The 20,534-nt window shown below is 37.6% G+C and overlaps 1 protein-coding gene across 1 annotated transcript in view; it reads left to right on the forward strand.

Annotated features, from left to right (window-relative positions):
* LOC138152794 (cilia- and flagella-associated protein 337-like) overlaps positions 1 to 19,298 on the forward strand; it is a 113,366-nt gene extending 94,068 nt beyond the window's left edge. Inside the window, exons 18-22 of the mRNA XM_069076868.1 lie at positions 1,681 to 1,795; positions 8,536 to 8,542; positions 10,989 to 11,119; positions 15,437 to 15,583; positions 19,071 to 19,298. Of these exons, the coding sequence (XP_068932969.1) occupies positions 1,681 to 1,795; positions 8,536 to 8,542; positions 10,989 to 11,119; positions 15,437 to 15,583; positions 19,071 to 19,298 (628 nt within the window). The remainder of the gene's footprint in view (positions 1 to 1,680; positions 1,796 to 8,535; positions 8,543 to 10,988; positions 11,120 to 15,436; positions 15,584 to 19,070) is intronic.
* Positions 19,299 to 20,534: the final 1,236 nt, after the last annotated feature.

The following is a 20,534-nucleotide window of genomic DNA, read 5'->3' on the forward strand; positions in this document are numbered from 1 at the left end:
AGGTCCTCCTGACTCCAGAGCTGGTGCTTTACTCACTGCGCCACCTAGCCACCCCCATGAAGAATCATTTCTAACTGATTATGCTGAACTGGAGGAAATGGATAGAAGAATAAACACAGTTAATTTAAAACAGATGGGAGCCTTGACAGAGCCCAATGCAGATTTAACTTAAGGATTTTTAAAACTTATTTTAACCAAAATTTTATTAATATTGTTTTTAAGGCACCAAAAGTTACAGTTTACAGAGACATTCCCAAGTTACTTGATGCAATGGTTCATCTTGACCTGGCCCTTAATTAGGTCCTCCGGGTTCCTGCTTGATTTTTTAATGGCTCTTCTAACACATGATGGATAGCAAAGCTCACAGACAACTGAATCCAGTGAAGTAGAGTATTAATTAAGCACTTCAAAATCCTAAAATGTAAAATACCAAATTTATTGAACCTTGATTTTGTTAACATTTCCCCACATGTCTTGATCATTTTCAGGCTAGTGTTACAAAGCCTTAGGAAAATCTACGAAATTGTGTGGTTGGTTAATGAACAGACCTTCTTATAAGCTTAAGTCTTATCCCCTGAAAAATACCAATCAGTTTTCCAGCTACTAGCAACCATGTAACAGATTAACCATGTAAATTAAAGCTTGTAGAAAGAATCACCGAGGTTTCAGAAACTGCTGATTTCTATTCTGTATTCCTATGTTGAACTCATAAATGAAAAATGGTGCAGCTTTTCATTTTCAGATATTGGAAACATTTGGACTGGAACACTGTCAGTACAGATCCAGTGTAGAGGGCTCACTTACTACCTACTAACATCAAAATAGGATCTTGGTAAGAACTCTCCTGTTCCCTAAGCAGGAATTGCTTTTTCAACTGTTTTCAATTGATTGGCACCAATAGTATTGTAGTTTTTAGATCAAATTTCTTTGACTTCAAGAATGAATTTCTTTCTAAACAAACTAATGATGTTCCTCATTTAGAGTTTCTTTAGAAAGACTAACCACAAAGTATTCAGGCAAAGCCATAATCTCCTCTTCTATGTTCTATGATGTGACTGGGAGTTCCTAACTAATCCCAGACATAGCCACAGCAGAATGGTCTACAGATTTTCTGCTTTTAACCAGTTCAGTAAGTTCATAATAAATTGACTAATCTTCTCTCCCTTCAGGGGGTCGTACATATGAAAATAAAAGATGCACCTGAGGATCCTTCTTTTGTCTTTTAATCTCCTCATCCCTGCTCCCCCATTACCCATCTTTATATTGCCTACCTTGGAAAAAATGCTATTAAACCACATGAAATGGTTGCTCTCAGAACATTTCTCTCTTCTGCCCAATATAAATCCCCCTTGGCTAATGATCCCTATCAAGACTGTTCCCTATATATGAATTTTAAAGAAATAATTCTTGGTACTTTAGGGTTGGAACCCATGATAATCTGGTTGATTACTTGTTCCAAACAAGGTAGAGGTGTTCTTACTCTTCCTGTCATGACCCTCTCACTCAGAAAAGCCTTGACAAGCCCTCCAGATTTCCTTTACCAAGGAAATATTTGTGTAATTCATGGTTCAGACCAAGTATTTTATTGTTGGCATAAATGGCCTTGACTGTATCTTGAATTCATTTGAAATAATTGAATCACTCTGAATAACTTGCTCCCCTGGAACTCTTTATGTTTAGAGATCACTTTGATAAGTGGAATGAGAACAGGAAGGGAAAGGATGTGACTGAATGTTACCCATTAATTGATGGTCAGAAGTGGGATCACATGCTGGTCACTGAAGGAAACCCAAAGGTTGAAGATGACTCAGAAACTCAGAAAGAAGGAATTCTCCTCCATAAAACAGAATCAAGAAAAGACTTGGAGGGTAAGATCATTCCATGAAGAGATATCTCATTTTCTGTGAAATGAACATATGAAAGTGCAACTGTGTAGGTAAGGGATGGTAGACCAAACAAATGGTATCTTGAAATAATCATGATAATATTAACATTTTAGATTTAGTGCATGGTGCTACATGATTTATAATACATATATCTCATATGGTACTTAGGGCAGATTTTTCTATATTTTACAGTGAATAAACTGACTCAGGCACATTAAGTTATTTTCCCAAAGTCACTAGGAAGCTGGGATTCAAACCCAGATCTTCTGACTTCAAATCCATTGACACCACCTTGTCATGTCAAATCTTCTACCACTACTCATGAGTCACACAAGTGAAAACAATGTTCATGATCAAATTATTCCTGACAAATTGAACAGTTTTTGCTCTCTAAGTACATCTTCCACTAAATATAAGAACCTGACCAAGTTGTGCATATGAGAAGATGTACATTCCACAATAGGGACTGACCACCTATATGGCATGGGTGTTCTTATGGTAATTGAAATAATTTTTGGTGTATGGCATAGTAAAATGGGGGCTAGAATACCTAGACTTGATTTCCAGATTTAACAGACTTTCTTTGTAACCTTGGGCAAGTCACATCATCTATCTGAGCCTTAGTTTCCTCATCTGTAAAATTAATACTATAGGAATTATTGCGTTACTTGCCAAAAATAGTTGTTGAAAGAAAATACTTTGTAAATTGTCAAATACTGTATATATTTCTTTTTATTAGATATTAAATTGTTTTATTGTCATCTTTATTGAAAACACAGACAATTTCCACCTATTATTATTTTCTCTTTTCCTGCTCTTTGTCTTTTATCTCTCCTTCTACCTTCGTATAAATTCTTACTTCCTTTTTCTTCTCTTTTTCCCTTTTCCCCATCTATTCCCAGTACTACCTATTGGTACCCACAGACATTGCTAACAGAACATTCTGGGGCAAAAGTGTTGCTGACCTCTGGACTGAGTACATAAACTTCGTCATTCAATAAGCATTTATTAAGCTTACTATGTGCCAATCACCATACTAAATTCTAGAGATTCAAAGAAAAATTTAAAACAGTCCCTACTTTCAAGGAGTTCACATTCTAATGGGGAAGACAATATATCAATAAATACACACAAGATATATAAAGGAAGGTAATCTCAGAAGAGAAGGCACTAGCAACTAAGGAAAAACTGGAAAGGGACTCACACAGAAAGTGGAACTTGAACTGAGTTTTAACGGAAGCCAAGGAAAGTACAAGATGAAAGCCATAAAGGGAAGTATGCTGGGTATGGGGATTAGTCAAAGCAAAAACAAAGAGCCAGGAGAAAGCGTTATATGCAAAGAACATTAAGTAGGCTGGTGTCACTGGATCATAGTGTTTTGAGGGGACAGGGGGAGTAAAGTCTAAGATTAGCCTGTCTGCCTAGATGGTTTTATTAGGCAAGCTATAGTTTCTTGGAGTCACAGGTGAGAGTGGGTTAAAAGGTGGACACCAAAGGTGGATGAGCAACCCTGATAAAGACTGGGCAAGCCCTCACTCAAAAGGCTAGTCCTTTCAACAGGCCTCAAACCCATTGGTGAGTTAGAAGGATGTCTACCCCAAGCATGTGAAGACTTCCCCCAATGAAACTGGTGGATAAGAACGATTTGTTCTAACAGTTGTGGAGGCAGATGAATCCAGCACTGTGGATCTCTTAAAGCTTGGTCAGATATCAAAGACACCAAAGTCATTCATTGCATCCAGGGCCATCACCAGTCATCCTGACTTTCGCCTTGCCACTGAACTTGTATGACTATGAAAAGGGAGTGAAGCTGACAGCTTTGTCCAACTTTGTCTCACTTAAATCCAATTCATGCATGAGTCAAGATATCACCCTGTGATGTCTTTGGTGCTCTTTGAAAACAAAAAAACAACAACAGGGTGTAAGAAGATAGAAAAGGTAGGATCTTCTACAATATGTCAAACTAATATATTTTCTTAGGGCATTGAATGATCACAAACTCATAGATTGAGAGCTAACAGGGAACTTACAGGCCAAATATTCCAACCTCATCATTTAGGTTTTTTTTTTCTTTTTTTGCTCTTTTTATGGAGGGCAATTGGGGTTAAATGACTTGCCCAAAGTCACGGCTAGTAACTGTGTCAAGTGTCTGAGGTCGGATTTGAACTCAGGTCCTCCTGACTCCAGGGCCAGTGCTCTATTCACTGTGCCACCTACCCACCCCCAACCTCATCATTTTTCAATTGAAAAAACTGAAGTGCAAAGAATGATTTGCCCACATTCACACAGCTAGTCAAAGAGCCAGGATTTCAGTTCAAGTCCTCTGTCTCCAAATCCAGTGCTCTTTCCATTGCCTTCCTCCAAATTATGTAAAAGTAGAATTTACCTTTTTTTTCCTAATTTTTTACCTAATTTACCTTTAAACTTCTGTAGCAGCAAGCACCCCAAGCATCCCCAGGGTGACTGCTCACAGGTTCTTGGATCTGCTTTGATAAAGGAAAGCAACTCAAAATGGGTTAACAAGCTTACTTTAATCAGTCAGACATATATCGTTTACCTTGTTCAGGGGAAAAAGGTCAGCACCCCGAACTTCAAAGTATACAGACAAAATTATCAAGACAGAAACAGATCAAGTAGACAGATTTCCAAACTTTCCAACCATTATATCCATACCCAGTCAACATCTGGGTTTCAACATCTGGGTTTTTCAAAGCCGGGGGGGGGCTCTGGACAATGGCTTCCCAGAATCCAGATCAAATCACAGAACACTTCTCAAAGTGAGCCCCCAAAACAATGCCTCACATCAGGGCTTATATAGCCTTCTCCTGGCTCAGAGAATGTAACAACCTTCTGAACCCACTGGCCAATCAAGAAGTATCTACTGAAAAACAAGCCTCCCACCCTGGGCTCCAGGTGCACTTTAGCCTAGGGGCAGGGAAGATCTTTAAATTTGCATTTCCATTACAACTTCTCATTCCAATTTAGTAAATCAAAACAGTTTCTGTGTGATAGTTGGAGAAATTTATGTATCATCCCTATTTTGCAGAGGAGCATGAGAAAATACTTATAGGCATCAACTTGACTTTCTAATTCCTTGGTAATGAGTTGGAAGTAGTAATCCAGTTGTGCAAGAGAGATTCTGAGCATTAATAAAAAGAAAAATATCACTTCAACACCTTCCAAAATGAGGGAAGGACTCAAAGTAAAAGGAAAGGGGGATTAATAAATCCTATAGACACCAACTCACCTCTGAAAGTTTCTTCAAAAGGAATAATGGAGTCATAGTTTTTAGTTATTCAAATGCCATTTTGAAAAGCACATCCCTTAGGATGACAAGGATTTCCTTGTTCTTAGTCACTTGTTGTCCCACTCAACCTAATAGATGAGTTCTGAAAAGATGTGAAACAAAAGTACAGACAAAAGATGTGAAACAAAAAGTGGACAAACTTAGTTTGTAAAATATGATCTCACTCTGGCACACTGAAACAATTAAAGGGGAAAGGGAGGCAGAGAAAGGAAAGGAGTAGACAAGAAAGAGGAGAGTTAAGGGGAATGTCATCTTCTTTGCCATGGAATAGAAAAGTACTATACACAAACTGCTAACTACAATAATAATAGTTATTGCTCTTGTTGAGATGTTTCAGTCATGTCTTACTCTTCATGACTCCATTTGGGGTTTTCTTGACAAAGATACTGGAGTAGTTTGCCATTTCCTTCTCCAGATCATTTTACAGATGAGGAAAATGAGGTAAACAGGGTTAAGTGACTTGCTCAGAATCTCACAATTAGTAAGTATCTGAGGCCAGATTTGAACTTAGATCTTCCTGACTCCGGGTCCAATGCTATATCCAAGTTCAGCTACCTGCCTTTGGGACATAGGAAAGTGCCTGAAGGTTGTAGTCAGAGGTTACTGAGAAAAACTTAGAAATCACTCAAGAAGAATTATTGAATAATATGTTCTAGGTTCTTCCAGTTCTGCCATTGGTTATATAGTGTTAACCAACTTGCTTTTTTTTAGGTCTCAGTTTTCCTTTGGATTTGATCATCTCTAAATTTCCTTCAAGCTTTAATATTCCATGACTTGATTTTATGAGATTGTCAAGTCAGTTCTCCAATTAATACATATCCACACTCTTTTCTCTAGAGCTGAAGCACTCTACATAGGATCATAGATCATAGAGTTGGAACAGACCTCAGAGAACATCTAGTACCACCCCTTCTCATTGGAAGTAACTAGTTTCTGGGGTGGGGTAGAAATGTTGGGAATTCTGGGAGGAAATGACCATCCATTCCCAGAATTTGAGATAAAGGAGACAAAATTCAGGAAGAGACTGGCACCCATCTAAACTTGGGGGAAGCACATTTCAAAGGATTGAGAGAAAAGACAGGTAGGATCCCATGGAATAAAATTCTATAGAGGGTATTAGCCCAGGAGAGGTGGGAAACGCTCGAGAATGAAATTCTCAAAATTCAAAGGGAAATAATTCCAACTGAGGAGGAAATATGGGACTTATATGAAAAGACTGATATGGCAACATGGAAAGCTCACTAAACAATTTAGATTTACTTTTTTAAAGAAATGTTGAGAAGATAGATGCAAGACCAATATTAATATGAATGTGGCATGGTTCTGAAAGAAATGGCATCAGGAATGCTAAAATTTAGAGTGAACTGAGCCTGTTGACTGAAGCTAAAAAGAATAAAAAGGGATTTTTAGCTATGTGGGGAGAAAAGAGAAGTTCAAAGAAGAGATAAAGGCTTTTGGTGAGGTAGATGAAAAGATGATAACCAACAAGAGAGATGAAGTCAATTTTTCAATTCTTACTTCTGTTTCCATTGCCAAACAGAAAGTCCTGTGTAGTAGAGATGACAAAACAAAAAAGCTAAGGAGTTGATACCCAAGAAAAGTAAGGAGATACTAACAAAGCTTCACTGGATGAATTCACACACCTGGCCCAGATACACTATATTTGCAAATATGAGGGGAAAATGGCAGATGTGATTTCTGACCCATTGTCAAAGAGAGTTGAAAGATCTTGGAAAATAGGAGATCACCAAAAATGGAGAAAGGGAACTATTCCCATTTTTAAAAGAGAGAGAGAGAATAGAGTCACCAACCAAAAGCCAATGACTTTGACTTTTACTAATGGTAAAATCTTAGAACGAATCAGTAAAGGGAGGGTTGATGAACATCTAGAAAAGGAAGCCATGATTATAAGGAGCCATCATGACTTCAGATTAGCACTATTTCCTTTTTTGCAAGATTACTAAACTAGTCAATAATGGTAGTAGATACTAATAGTAGGGAGATAATGTGAATATGGTTTACCTAGATTTTTGCAAAGTTTTCAATAAAGTATCTCAATACTATTATTGTTAAGAAGATGGGACCCTATGGATTCGAGGATAATTTAATTAGGTGGATTTGATGCTAGTGGATTGGTCAGATTGAAAAAATAATTTTTAATGGTTTTGTAGTAGGAGGTCCCTAGTAAAGTTCCTCCAAGTTTCTTGGTCCTGTGCTATTTGACATTTTGATCAATGACTTCGGTAAAGGCATATGAAAAAATCATTACATTTATAAACAACAGCAAGCTGGAAGGGAGTACTGAAATACTGAATAAGAGACCTGAGATCCAAGAGGGTCTTGACAGGCTAGAGCACTGGGCTGAACCTAATTAAAGATAGCTCCAGCACGCCCCTGGTTCTACCCCTGTTTCTGTCCTTCATAGATTCTTAAAATTAGAGGAGAACTTAGAGATTATATAATTCAACCTCCTGCCCAACATATGGAGAATCTTTTTTACAGTATCCTAGAGAGATATTAATCTTCTTGAATACTTTCAGTAAAAGGGAACCTTTTACCTAAGAAGACAATCAATTCCATTGTTGGATAGCTTCAACTGCTCATGTGTTGTGTCTAATAACAAAGTTAAGAGGAAAATACAAGGTGTCATAATGAAAATAACACAAGACTAGTAGTCAGAAGATAATGGTTCTGGAACCACTTAGCCATCAAAACATTATGTAAATTTGAACAATTCACTAAATTTCTCTGGATTTCAAATTCATCACCTGTAAAATAAAGAAGTTGAATTAGATGATCTCTAAGGTCCTTTCTGGCATTGCACATTTCTATACTCTTAAGAATCTGCCTCCCTGTAACTTTTACCTATTTGTAGCAGCAAGCACCCCAGCGTCCCCAGGGTCCTTGCCAACACAGGTTCTTGGATCTGCTTTGATAAAGGAAAGCAACTCAAAATGGGTTAACAAGCTTACTTTAATCAGTCGAACATATGTATCATTTACCTAGTTCAGGGGAAAAAGGTCAGCACCCCGAACTTCAGAATATACAGACAGAATTATCAAGACAGAAACAGATCAAGTAGACAGTTTCCAAACTGTCCGACCATTACATCCATACCAAATCAACATCTGGGTTTTTTCAAGGCTGGGGGGGGGGCTCTCAACAACCAGCTTCCCAGAGTTTCATCTGATCAAATCACAGACCACTTCTCAAAGTGAGCCCCAAAACAAAGCTACACATCAGGGTTTATATAGCCTTCTCTTGGCTCAGAGAATGTAACAACCTTATTGGCCCACTGGCCAATGAAAAAGTATCTACTGAAAAACAAGCCTCCCACCCCAGGCTCCAGGTGCACTTTAGCCTAGTGGCAAGGAAGATCTTTAAAATTTACATTCCCATTACACTATTGGTCCTGGCTCTGCCTTCTAGAACTAAAATAAAATCTACTCTCTCTTCCACATGATAATCCTACAAATATTTTATAAATATCAATCATATAGACTCAAAGTCTTCTCATCTCCAGGTTTGGCATGGTTTCTAGATGATGCCCTATCTTCATGATCTTCCTTTAGAAAGCATGGCTTCATTTTTGCATTTGTAACACTGGTGTCTAATACAATGCTTGTTGTTGTTCAATCCTTTCAGTCATGTCCAACTCTTTATTTGGAGTTTTCTTAGCAAAACTGCTGAAGTAGTTTGCCATTTCCTTCTCCAACTCATTTTACAAATGAGGAAACTGAGACAAATAGGGTTAAGTGCTTTGTCCATGATTACACAGTTAGTATGTGTCTGAGGCTAGATCTGAACTCAGAAAGATGAGTCTTTCTGACTCCAGGGATGGTACTTTATCCACTGCATCACCTAGCTGCCCATGGTGCCTAGTAGGAGCTTAATAAATGCTTAAAATTTGATTGACAAGCTCTAGCTTGTCAATGTACTTCCCAAAATGTGATTATAATAAATGTGCGATTTGACAGGAAGTAAATACAGCAGGACCACTGTCTCCCATGGTCTTTCCACCACTTTATCCTACCTCTTCCTCTCTCATCATACATACCTAAAAGAAGGCATAGTCTCAGCATCATAAGAAAAAAGACAGGCTCTCTGTAGATTAGAAAGGATTTAGGGAATACACTTTCATTCCCACCTGCTGCAAAGTCACTAACTTTAGCTTGACAAATCGCCAACTACTTCAGGAAATGAGACCTCATTAGAGTAATTGAGGCTTTGGCAAGCCTGAAGTACTCAAATTCCAATTTTAAAAAATGTTGAGGAATAAAATGGCAGTTGTTTAAGAGATATTGATGTGTGTGTGCTGTTACATTCTAGTTGAGAGTATCACTTGCTTCTGAAAGAACAAATATTTATTAGGACTAAAATACAATACAATATGACATTTAGAACTGGAATATCTAAATCTAAACAAACAGAATAATACACTTAGTTCTTGCTCTCATTTGTTCACTTATCAAATAGTCATCGAATGCCTACTATGTGCAAAAGAATTGGGATATGCTAATTTTGAGCAAGGATCTTCCCAAAACTCAACATATCCACCTACCCCAAAAAATATCCTTCCACCACTAACTGATGTGATACTTATGGACATCCCTGCAGAGTCATTTTGATTTAATGTTCTTTTTCCCACCCCAAATTTTCCCACTCCTGGAAAAATGCTTGCATATTTGCACTATTCTCCATTTTCAAGCCCTGGGAAGTTATACACTGGAAAAAGAGAACTGATGGAAAAAGAGATCCTGCTTTGCTGGACCCACTCAGGGGCTAATCCCCTGGCCTTCTGTGACATCAGATCCCATCCAAGGGAAATAAATGCAAAGAGACTTTGCAAGTTTTTTTTTTTTTTTAAGATGTATATGCTTTTCTCTCTGCCTTCCACTTCTGCTGATTTTTAGTCAAAATACAAGAGCAAAACAACAACAAAGTTAATGGATCTAAATAGCAACATGAGGCAATTAGGTTAAGGATAAGTTATCATTTTCTGATGCCACTAGAGTATGACCAGCACTGGAATAGGTTAGTAGGGGGTAGGGGAAAAGGAGTAGAATCATCTTCTCTGGACATTTTAAAGATGGAAGAGTCTCAATTATATGGGTTGGTTTACCTGTAATAACCTCTGAAGATGTGAATTGAATATTCCCTTCTAACCCCCAGATTCTAAGATAATCTGACAAACTTTTTGAAATTGCTTGAGATGAACTGAGGATTTTCCTTACCATTTTATCACATAAGAATTAAATGTACTCAAAAGACAGCCTTTATATTGGAATAAGAGAGGTGTAAAGGGTAAAGTTATTATTTTATAAAAATGCAAATGATGTAGTGGAACAAATAATTTAACTCTTAGTTGAATTCAACTATATTGGGGAAGGCGTGGCCTTTACAATCCCTTCTTAATTACATTCCTAAGAAAGAGAATCCATACAAATACATGTAGTAAGAGCTGGATAATTGCCCATTTATACTAGTATCCCAGAAACCAGTAACACAGCTTGGCAAAGCACCCAATAATGTTTGTCAAATTCTAGCAGTTGCCAGAAAATCAAATCATGGCAACAAATAGATGTAATTTATCTCCTAACAAAAATATAGTCCTTGGCTCAGGTTTGGAGGGAACCTACTTTCTGCTTAGTTGCACAAGTTTTTTTGTAGTTGTACTATTGGATTAACAATAAAGAATTCAGGCTTAGTCCTTGAGTTGGTCTTAGGAGAAAGAGAATACTCTATATGTGGCTCTTGAATTAACTTCCTGTGTCTCCCTTTCTTTCTTGAAACAGATTGGAAGTTACCAGCCCAGCTGGGAACTATTCATTCACAACTGACCTCTTTAAATTCAGACTCCCAAAGGGTTGGAGGACAAAACTGGGAACTGCCTCCCCGATTAGCCAACAGTTTCAGAATACATGAGGTGAATCTTGAAGACATCCCCTATCACCACTAACCCTTTGCTAATGGAGAACTGACCAGAATTCTGTCATTAGTCTAGAATCATTCTGGACAAGGTGAGGTGGCTGTCATTCATTATAGTGGAGAGGTTGAAAGAAATGAGACAATTATTCTGTCCTAACACACTCCTGATGCCCATATAAGGTGGGCAATACACTGATCACCTCCTAAAATAAATTTCAAAATGAAAAGTCCCAGGAATGGGATTAGCCAAATTTCCTAGTTCCTTGGGGGAAAAGAAAATACTTTCAAGCAGCTAGAAAAAAAATCCAATACCACTAAGGATCAAACAAGATTTAGCAGTTATCTCATTAAAGAAGCAGGGGTCTTAGATATGATATTCTGGAAGGCAAAGGAGATAGGATTATAACCAAGAATAATATACCCCCCCAAAACTGAGTATAATCCTTCGGGGAGGGGGGAATAAATATTTAATAAAATAGTAGACTTTCAAACACTCCTGATTAAAAAAAAAAACAGAGTTAAATAGAAAATTTGACTGTCAACTACAAGACTGTAGAGAAGCTAAAAAAGATCAATATGAAAGAGAAATCATAAGGGATTTTCGGTAAGGTTAAATTGTTTACATTCCTATATGTAAAGATGATGCACATAATTCTTAAGAACTTTGTCATTGTTAAGGCAGTTAGAAACACTCTACATAGACCGTGGGGACAAGAATAAGTCAGTTATGTTGGAATGATCTAAAAAAAATGGATGGGTGAGAAAGAGAAAGCACTGGGGAAAGGGCGAATGGAAAAGAAAAATGAGGAAATTTATTTTACATAAAAGAGGCAGGCAAGGAAGAGCTTTTACAGTGGAAAGGAAATGGTGAGAGGGGGGTGGGCAACAGTTGAATCTCACTCTCATCTGAATTGCTCCAAAGAGAGAAGAATACATACATACACTCTCTCTCTCTCTCTCTCTCTCTCTCTCTCTCTCTCTCTCTCTCTCAATTGGGTATAGAAATCTAGCTTACCCAACAGAGGAGTAGGAGAGGAAGGGGAGAAGAAAAAGGGAGGGTAATAAAAGGAAGGGCAGTGGTGTGATCAGGAGTAAATATGACTGTTGAGGTAAAAAGATAAATAAAAGGTCAAAACAGAAGAAAATAGGATAAAAGGAAGTAGACAGTTAGTAATCATAATTCTGAATGTGAATGGGATAAATTTATCCATAAAATGTAATTGAATACCATAATGGATTAGAAACCAGAATCCAATATGTTGCTTACAAGAAACACCCTTGAAACAGAGATACACACAAAGAGTTCAATTAAATAGCTGGAACAGAATCTATAAAGTTTTTTTTTTAAAGCAGAAGTAGAAATTATGATCTCAGAAAAAGCCAAAGCAAAAACAGACCTAATTAAAAGAAATAAGCAGGGAAAGTACATCTTGCTATAAGGCACCATAGACATGAAATAATATAATAATATAGCACCAAAAACTACAGCATCCAAGTTCTTAAAGGAAAAGTTAAAGGAGTGACAGGAAGAAATAAACCATAAAACCATACTAGTGGAGACTTCAACTTTTTTCTCTGTGAGTTAGATAAATCTAGTCACAAAACAAATATTTTTTAAAAGTTAAAAGAGATGAATGGAGTTTTAGAAAAGTTAGATATTTTAGAGCTCTGGAGAAAATTGAATGGCAATAGAAAGAAAAATATCTTTTTTTTCCTTAGCTATACATAGCACCTTCACAAACACATACACACAATTGATCACATAGTAGGACACAAAAACTGCACAAACAAGTGCCTAAAAGGAGAAATAATAAATTTACCCTTTTCAGATCATAGTGCAATTAAAATTACACTCAATAAAGGGCTATTGAAGCAGAGATTTAAAAATTAATTAAAATCTAAGTAATTGTGTTCTAAAGAACAGGTGTGTCAGAGAAAAAAAGCATGGAAATAGGAATTTTGTTAAAGATAATGACACCAGTGAGACAACATACCTGGAGAAGAGAAGATTCAAGGAGGGACATGATCATTGTATTCAATTATTTGAAGGGTTGTCATTATCATAAAAGATTAGACTTGGTCTATTTGATCTCAGAAGGTTCTAGAACCAGAAGCAATGAGTAGAACTTAAAAAGAGACCAAATTAAGAAATTGAGGGGGTGCTCATCACTTGGGAACTATATGTATAAATCTTGATACGTAATTGTGGTGGAATACTATCGTACTATAAGAAAGGATGAGCAGGATAGTTTCAGAAAAACCTGGGGAGACTTATATGAACCGATGCAAAGTGAAGTGAGCTGAACCAAAAGAACATTGTAAACAGTAACAGTAATATTGTAAAGATGATCAAATATGAAAAACTTAGCTAAAGTTCTGAACAATTCCAAGACAATTCCAAAAGACCTATAATGAAAAAACACTATACACCTCCAGAGAGAGAATTGATGAACTCTGAGTACAGATTGAAGCATACTTAAAAACTTTGTGTATGTGTGTGTTCTGTTGCAATATGGCTTTATATGACTTCACATGCATAATCAATATTGTATTGCTTGTCTTCTCAAAGAGTGAAAAGGGGTAAAAGGGAGGAAGAAAACTTAGAACTAAACATTTTTTTTAAGTTAATGTCAAAATTTTGCATTTAATTTAGAAATATGTAATAAAATAAATGTAGAAGTATTTTTTTAAAAAAGAAAAAAAAAGATTCGAGTTTAAGCTTGACATCAGCAAAATCTTCCTAACAGCCCAAATTTTCCAAAAGTGAAATGGACTTCCTAGGGAGAGGGTAGGTTCCCTCTCCTTAGAGATCTTCAGGTAGAGCCAACATGACTACATGCCAGTATGTCATAGTTGGCATTCCTTTTCTTATGGCCACTAAAATTCCTTCTGACTCTCAAATCCTGTGACTTTGTTCATCTCTGAAACCAGAATAAAAAGCGCTAGAGGGACACAGAAAGATCAGACCTCCTTCATTCCCACAGAAAAAGCTATAAATTGTGATAGACTATGGTTTTGTCCTGATTGAGGGGACAAACTAGCTTTTTTGGTACAACAATACGTCAATGTAATTATTGGTTAAAAGTAACTTTAAAGGTCCAATCTCATTTTACAGATGAGGAAACTGAGGCCCAGAGAGATAATGACTTGTCCAAGGTCACACAATTTGGAAAATAGCAAGGCTGAGATTTGAAACCAAGCCTTCTGACTTTAAATCCAATCCAATATCTATTATACCATATTGTCCCTATCTTGCATTGAGTAGGGCTTTACCAGGAAAGTTCTGTGAATTCTCTGTGGTAGTTTAGTTGGAAACAATAGTGGGTTTAAAATCATAAGAATAAGATTAAAGTTCTGATTCTTCCACTTCTCTAGTACCTCAGTGGCCCATAATTTTGTCATTATGGGTACTTCCCCTACTAATACATGTGACAGTCCCTATACAAAATGGTAAATGGTTCATAGGATTGTAACTGACTTTCAGTCAGGAAGGGACTTTAGGAATTATTGAGTACCTTCTCATCCAACTGTCACATATGTAAATAATGAAGCTTGTTTCAAAGAGCAGGCTCAACCATGGGGACAGGTTTCTGGCATCACTTGACAAGCCCCATCTCCCACTTTTCTCTGCTCCTATCTGTGGCACTCTGGAGGTGGCATTATTGGGCCAGGAGAAATCAGGGGAATTATTCTGAGCATAGGTTTCTTTGGCTATAGAACCAAAGTGGAAATATTTAACTCCTTGTTCTTTATATAAGTAATGAGATAAGACTTCAGGCTCTTTAGGTTGGCTAATAATCATGATAATTCATTCTACACAACACATTAAAGTTTACAAAGCCAGGTCATCTCTTCCCTTCCTTACCTGCAGGACCCATCCCAGACTTAGTTTCTCTTCTATTCACAGAACCATAGAATATCAGAACAAAATGAGACCTTAGAAACATTCTAGTTCAACTCCCTTCTCCCATTTTAAAGATGAGGGAAATTGAATCCTAAAAAGATGAAATAACTTCTCCAAGGTCTCATGATAAATTAATAGCAAAGCTGGAATTATAATTCTGGTCTCCCAACTACCAGTCAAGCATGCTATTTCCTTTGCACCATGGTTCCATCTGTAAAATGGGACAGAGTATCTCAACCAATTACTTCTTCTGGACAATAAGAGAATCAGATACTGGGCATGGGACATAAGAAGTACCTCATAGAATGGAGCAGAGAGTAGCCAGACTGTTTGGTATTCATTCATTTTTTTCTGTCAATGTATTAAAACTCTGTGAATGTTCATTCATTTCTTTTCTACTTGGTATGGCAGGGTCCTTTTAAACACTATATGGACTCAAAACTGGGGAAGCGACTACATGGAAGGAAAGAACGTCGCTGTCGATTTGGAGATATTAATGTTCACAAGTGCTGCCAGTTTGGAAAGATCTGTTCTCCCTTCCAGGCCCTGGCCACTCCAGTGAGCATGTTCTTTCTCTTTTTTTTTCTTGAATGAGTGGACACAATATCATACCGTCCCTTTTTGTTTTCAAATAGTCAGTGTTAAGCGAATTTCCCAGGCTAACACAGCTAGTAAATATCTGAGGTAAGATTTGAACTCAGTCCTCCTAACTACATGGCCAGTGTTCTATTCACTAAACCATCCAGCTGCCCCAATTATTTAAAAGGATGAAATCAACAAGTATGTATAAACATCTGCTTTGTGGAAGGCACACCTCAGGGAGGTTAGGGATGCCAAAAATATAACAGTCAATCAATAAGCATTTCTTAAATGTTTACCATGTACCAGACATTGCTCTAATTTCTGGATGTAACACAAAATATAGTATAACACAGCAAAACAAGTCCTTTCCCCAAAGGAACTTATGGGGGATATAGCACATGTGCACTATGTGGAAGAATAAGGGAGATAAGGAAAGATTTGCCCTAAGACGTAGTTATGCAGGATTGTAAGGAAGCATTCCAAGACATGAAGGTGAGGAAGGAGTATGTTCCAAGACTTTGCAAAGGCATAAAGGCAAGAGATGGAGTTCCTAGTCTGGTAAACGGCAGGTAGATCAGTCTTCCTACAGTACAGAATACATGCTGGGTAGCTACGTGAAATGTGTCTAAAAAAGTAAACTGGAACTAGTGCCTGTAATGATACATGTGCAGGAACTGTCAGATAGGAGCAGTGTTATGAAAGCCAAGTGTGAAGAGAGAGGAAGGGGTGGTTAATTGCATCAAAGATTTAAAGAGATCAAGAAGGCCAAGAAACTGGGAAAAGGCCATTTGATTTAGCAAAGAGAAGATGGTTGGAGGAAACCATTTCAATCTAGTGGTGAATTCTGAAGCCAAATTGAAAAACATGGTGAAGTGAGTGAGATAAAGGAAATGGAGACATTAAGGGTAGATAGTATTTTCTAATTTATTTGTTTCTTTGCTTTTTTAACTATAAAAGGGAGAAGAAATTTAGTACAATAGCAACCTGGCCATGTTTGCAGGCAACAGGGAAAAAGACAGTAGATGAACATTTTTTTCTTTTAAATTTGTTTACTTTTAGTTTACCACATTCAGTTCCACAAGTTTTTGAGTTTCAAATTTTCTGCCCCTCCCTCTTTTACCTCCCCACTCCATGGTAGCATGCAATCTGATGTAGGTTAATAGATAAACATTTAATATGAGAGGAGAGAGTTCCTTCTCATTCTCTTTTACTAATCCTCATCAATATTCTGCTCTCCTGTGGGTATATCCTTAGGTTCCAGTCCTAGACTCTCTCTTGTTCTCTCTTTATACTTTCATCAAAACCTCATAAGCTCCCAATGTGACTCCAGTACTAATCTTTCCTGAGTTTCAGTCCCATATCACCAACTTTCAATTAAACATTTCAAACCCAATGTTAAATTAAATGTATCCAAAAAAGAACTCACAATCTTTCCCTCAAATCTATCCTTCCTCACTTCCCTATCCAGGGCACTCCTCTTTTTCCAGTCACCAAAGGCCAGAACCTCAGAGTCACCTTTAATTCTTGTCCCTCACCCTCTGTATCAATTAGTTACCAGGTCTCATTAATTTTCTCCACTCACACTCTAACATGGCCATCACCCAAGTTTAGGTGCCTTGTCTGTCCCCTCTTTAATTCATTGTCCACATAGCTGCCAAAGCACTGATCTGTCCGTGTCAGTCCCGTGCTTAATAAACTCCCAGTTTCCTCCAGTATCATATGGAAACTCCTTTTTTTTTGTCATTTTATGCCCTTTACACCCAACTTCAAACTACCTTTTCAGGATTATTATACATTACTCCCTTTCACTATATGGTCCAATCAAATTGGTTTTCCTGTTCCTCACACACAAAATTCCATTTCCCAACTCCATGTCTTTGCCTCATTCCTGGAATGCACTTCCTTCTTACCCCCCACTGCTTAGAATCCCAGATTTCCAAGCAGAAAGAGCGGAAGAGCAGGGGCAGCTAGGCGGCACAGTGAATAGAGCTACAGCTCTGGAGTCAGGAGGACCTGAGTTCAAATCTGACCTCAGACACTTTATATACTTAATAGCTGTGTGCCTTTGGGCAAGTCACTTAACCCCAATTGCCTTACCTTCTCCCCTCCAAAGGAAAAAAAAAAGATGAAGAGCGCCTCTGACTTGAGACTTGTTCTGATTCCCCAAGTGCTAGTGCTTCCCGCCAAAAAAGAAAAAAGAAAAGAAATTACCATTTTTTTTGGTATATATTTTCTATGTACTTATAGGTATAGATTTCTTCCCCAAAAGAATATAAGCTTTTTAAGGTCAGAGACTATTTCACTTTTTGACTTTGTGCTCCCATCACTTAGTTTAAGTCCTGATTTGTAGTTGGAATTTAATAAATGATTGCTTATTGATTGATTAATGGAAGGAGAGAAGATAAAAGGCACAAGCAGAGGCACTGGTCTTAACAAGGAGAAGTGCCACCCCTCATCAGAGATTGGATCAAAGGTAGAAAGAATGATATAAAGGCCAAGAATATCCCACCAGCAGTTCAGGGACTGGTGGGGATGAGAGCAAAATAATGTTGCCCATGACTTTTAGTGGGGTGCCTAGGGCAAATGAGTCAGGATAATGTTAGTAAGGGAAAGGGGAAGAATGGACAAACTATCCAAATAACCTCGTCCTTTGCGAGCCTAATTCCAACAGCTGCCCAGAAGTTCATCACCGTAGAATAATTTCAACCATGACAGTAATATTGTGATCTAGATGGTGCTTCTCAGTCTTTAATAGCTAGATAAAACCAACCTCTGTCACTCCCGTCACATCAAGCAGTTGTCCACTCCCCCCTGTCTACCAAAATCTGGTTGAATATTACATTAATCATTCAGATGTGCTGTTCTATAAATTGACTTCCCCTTCAAAGCAGGGAGGGTGTTGCCCACATGCTAACAAACTACAAGTTCCAACTTGTAGCAACAAACAGGTCTGTATTTAAATATATATTTCAACTTCATCTATTTCAAGCCAATGTTTCATAGGATTTCAATATGGAAAGGTCTCACACCAATTTTAAAGATGAGCAAACTGAAGTCCAGAAAGGACCTTTCCCAAGATAACCCAGGGAGTAAGTAGCAAAACTGAATTCTAACCCAGCTTTTAATCTAGTTATTGCATTAAGAAACAAAAAAAAACTCCAATTAAATGAAAGAACTTGGGCGATCTGTCCCATTTTAACAGCCTTATTTGGTATTCAAAACTTCTTAACCCATACTACTATGGGCCTGGATATAGTTAGGCAAGTCTTTAAAATGAGGACATAAAAATTTTAATAGGCAATAAACTCGAGCCTGCGGGCTCTATGACTTTCTACTTTCTTCAGGTACAGAAGCCCTCTACTGTCAGCAGTCACATATCACAGTGTTCCTGGGGAGAGGCTGCCTAGACCTTTCCTGGTTCATTGTTCCAATTGAAGAATCTTGATCATTTTCTCCTTTCTAGGAGATGCGAAGACTGATGCTGCCTCAGGACCTGCCCATAAATACCCAGATGGAGTACCTGAGATTCTCCCCTACTCTAGACCAAGGGCAGGAAGATTTTCACTTATCTTCTGAAGATCTGAGTATTGAAGAAGACAGCAACAACAAAACTGAGAAATCAGTGACCCAAATGAAAACACCTTTATTCCCCCCAATAGTTAAAACAGTAAGATCTAATGACATGAAATGATTAAAGGGAATCTCAAAATTGGCTTTCCCTCCCATATGTTCACTGGCATGTCTTTAGAACAGCAACTCTGAAAAACTTTTCAATCAACTTTTTAATATTCAAGTCTGTAAAGAAAAGGGTACCATGAAATCGATGGGCATTTAGAAATTGAGAGAAGGGTAATTGATACACCTGGATTCTACATTGAAGAAAACCTATACATTAAAAATACAAATGCATAAAGCAAATAATTGTTACAAAAAGAGGAACTATAGGATTCCTTTAGATAAAAGTCCCTCTAACTTGTATAAGCACAGAATCAGAGAGCCTCGGAGTTGTAAGAAACCTTAGAAACTACCTAGTTCAACCCACACCTCAATTACAAATACCCTTTATAACATTCCTGGCACCATCCACTTAAAGATATACAAAGACTGGGAACTCGCAAAGCAAATGATTTCATTTTTGGATAGCTTCTCTTATTAGGAAGTAGTTTCTTTTTTTCTTGGTATTGAACTCACATCTACTTCTCTATCATTTCTACTCATTGGTCAAGTTCTGCCCTAAGGAGTCAAGCAGAACAAGTATAATCCCTCTTCTATATATTAACCTTAAAATATTTAATCATTTTCCCAAGGTTTTGTTTCTGTCCTCCAACATTCTGACTATCCTTTCAGCTTTGTATCATCTTCAAATTGATAAGCATTATACCATTGTCTTCAGGTAAATTGTTTTCAGAATACCAACTAGATTAACAAAGAAGCTAATCTGCTCATGGGGCAACTAGGGGCACAGTGGATAGCACTCCAGACCTGGAATCAGGAAAACTCACCTTCCTGAATTAAACTCTGACCTCAGACAATTACTAGTTGTGTCACCCTGGTCAAGTCACTTCTCCCTCTTTGCCTCAGTTTCCTCATCTGGAGAAGAAAATGGCAAGCCACTCCAGAGAGTTCTTTACCAAGAAGACCTCAAATAGGGTCATGAAAAGTCAGACATGACTGAAACAATTGCATAACAAAATCTGCTAATGCACCTAGCTAAGGAAGCAACTAGCAAGGAGGAAGAAATGCTGCTATTGATTTGGAGATAGTAATATTCACAAGTGCTGCCATTTTAGACAGATCTGTTATCACTTCCAGACTTGGCTAGTCCAGTGAACATGACTACTTTTTTCCTTGAATGGTTTCTGTAATAGGTAGGCACAGTGTTACACTATCACTTTTTTAAGGCTAAATTCACTCAAAAAAGGACTTC

The sequence above is a fragment of the Petaurus breviceps genome, unplaced genomic scaffold (genome assembly GCF_028583685.1).
Source record: "Petaurus breviceps papuanus isolate PSGF00001 unplaced genomic scaffold, PetGlider_PUasm1.0 90925, whole genome shotgun sequence".
NCBI classification, from domain to species: Eukaryota; Metazoa; Chordata; class Mammalia; order Diprotodontia; family Petauridae; genus Petaurus; species Petaurus breviceps.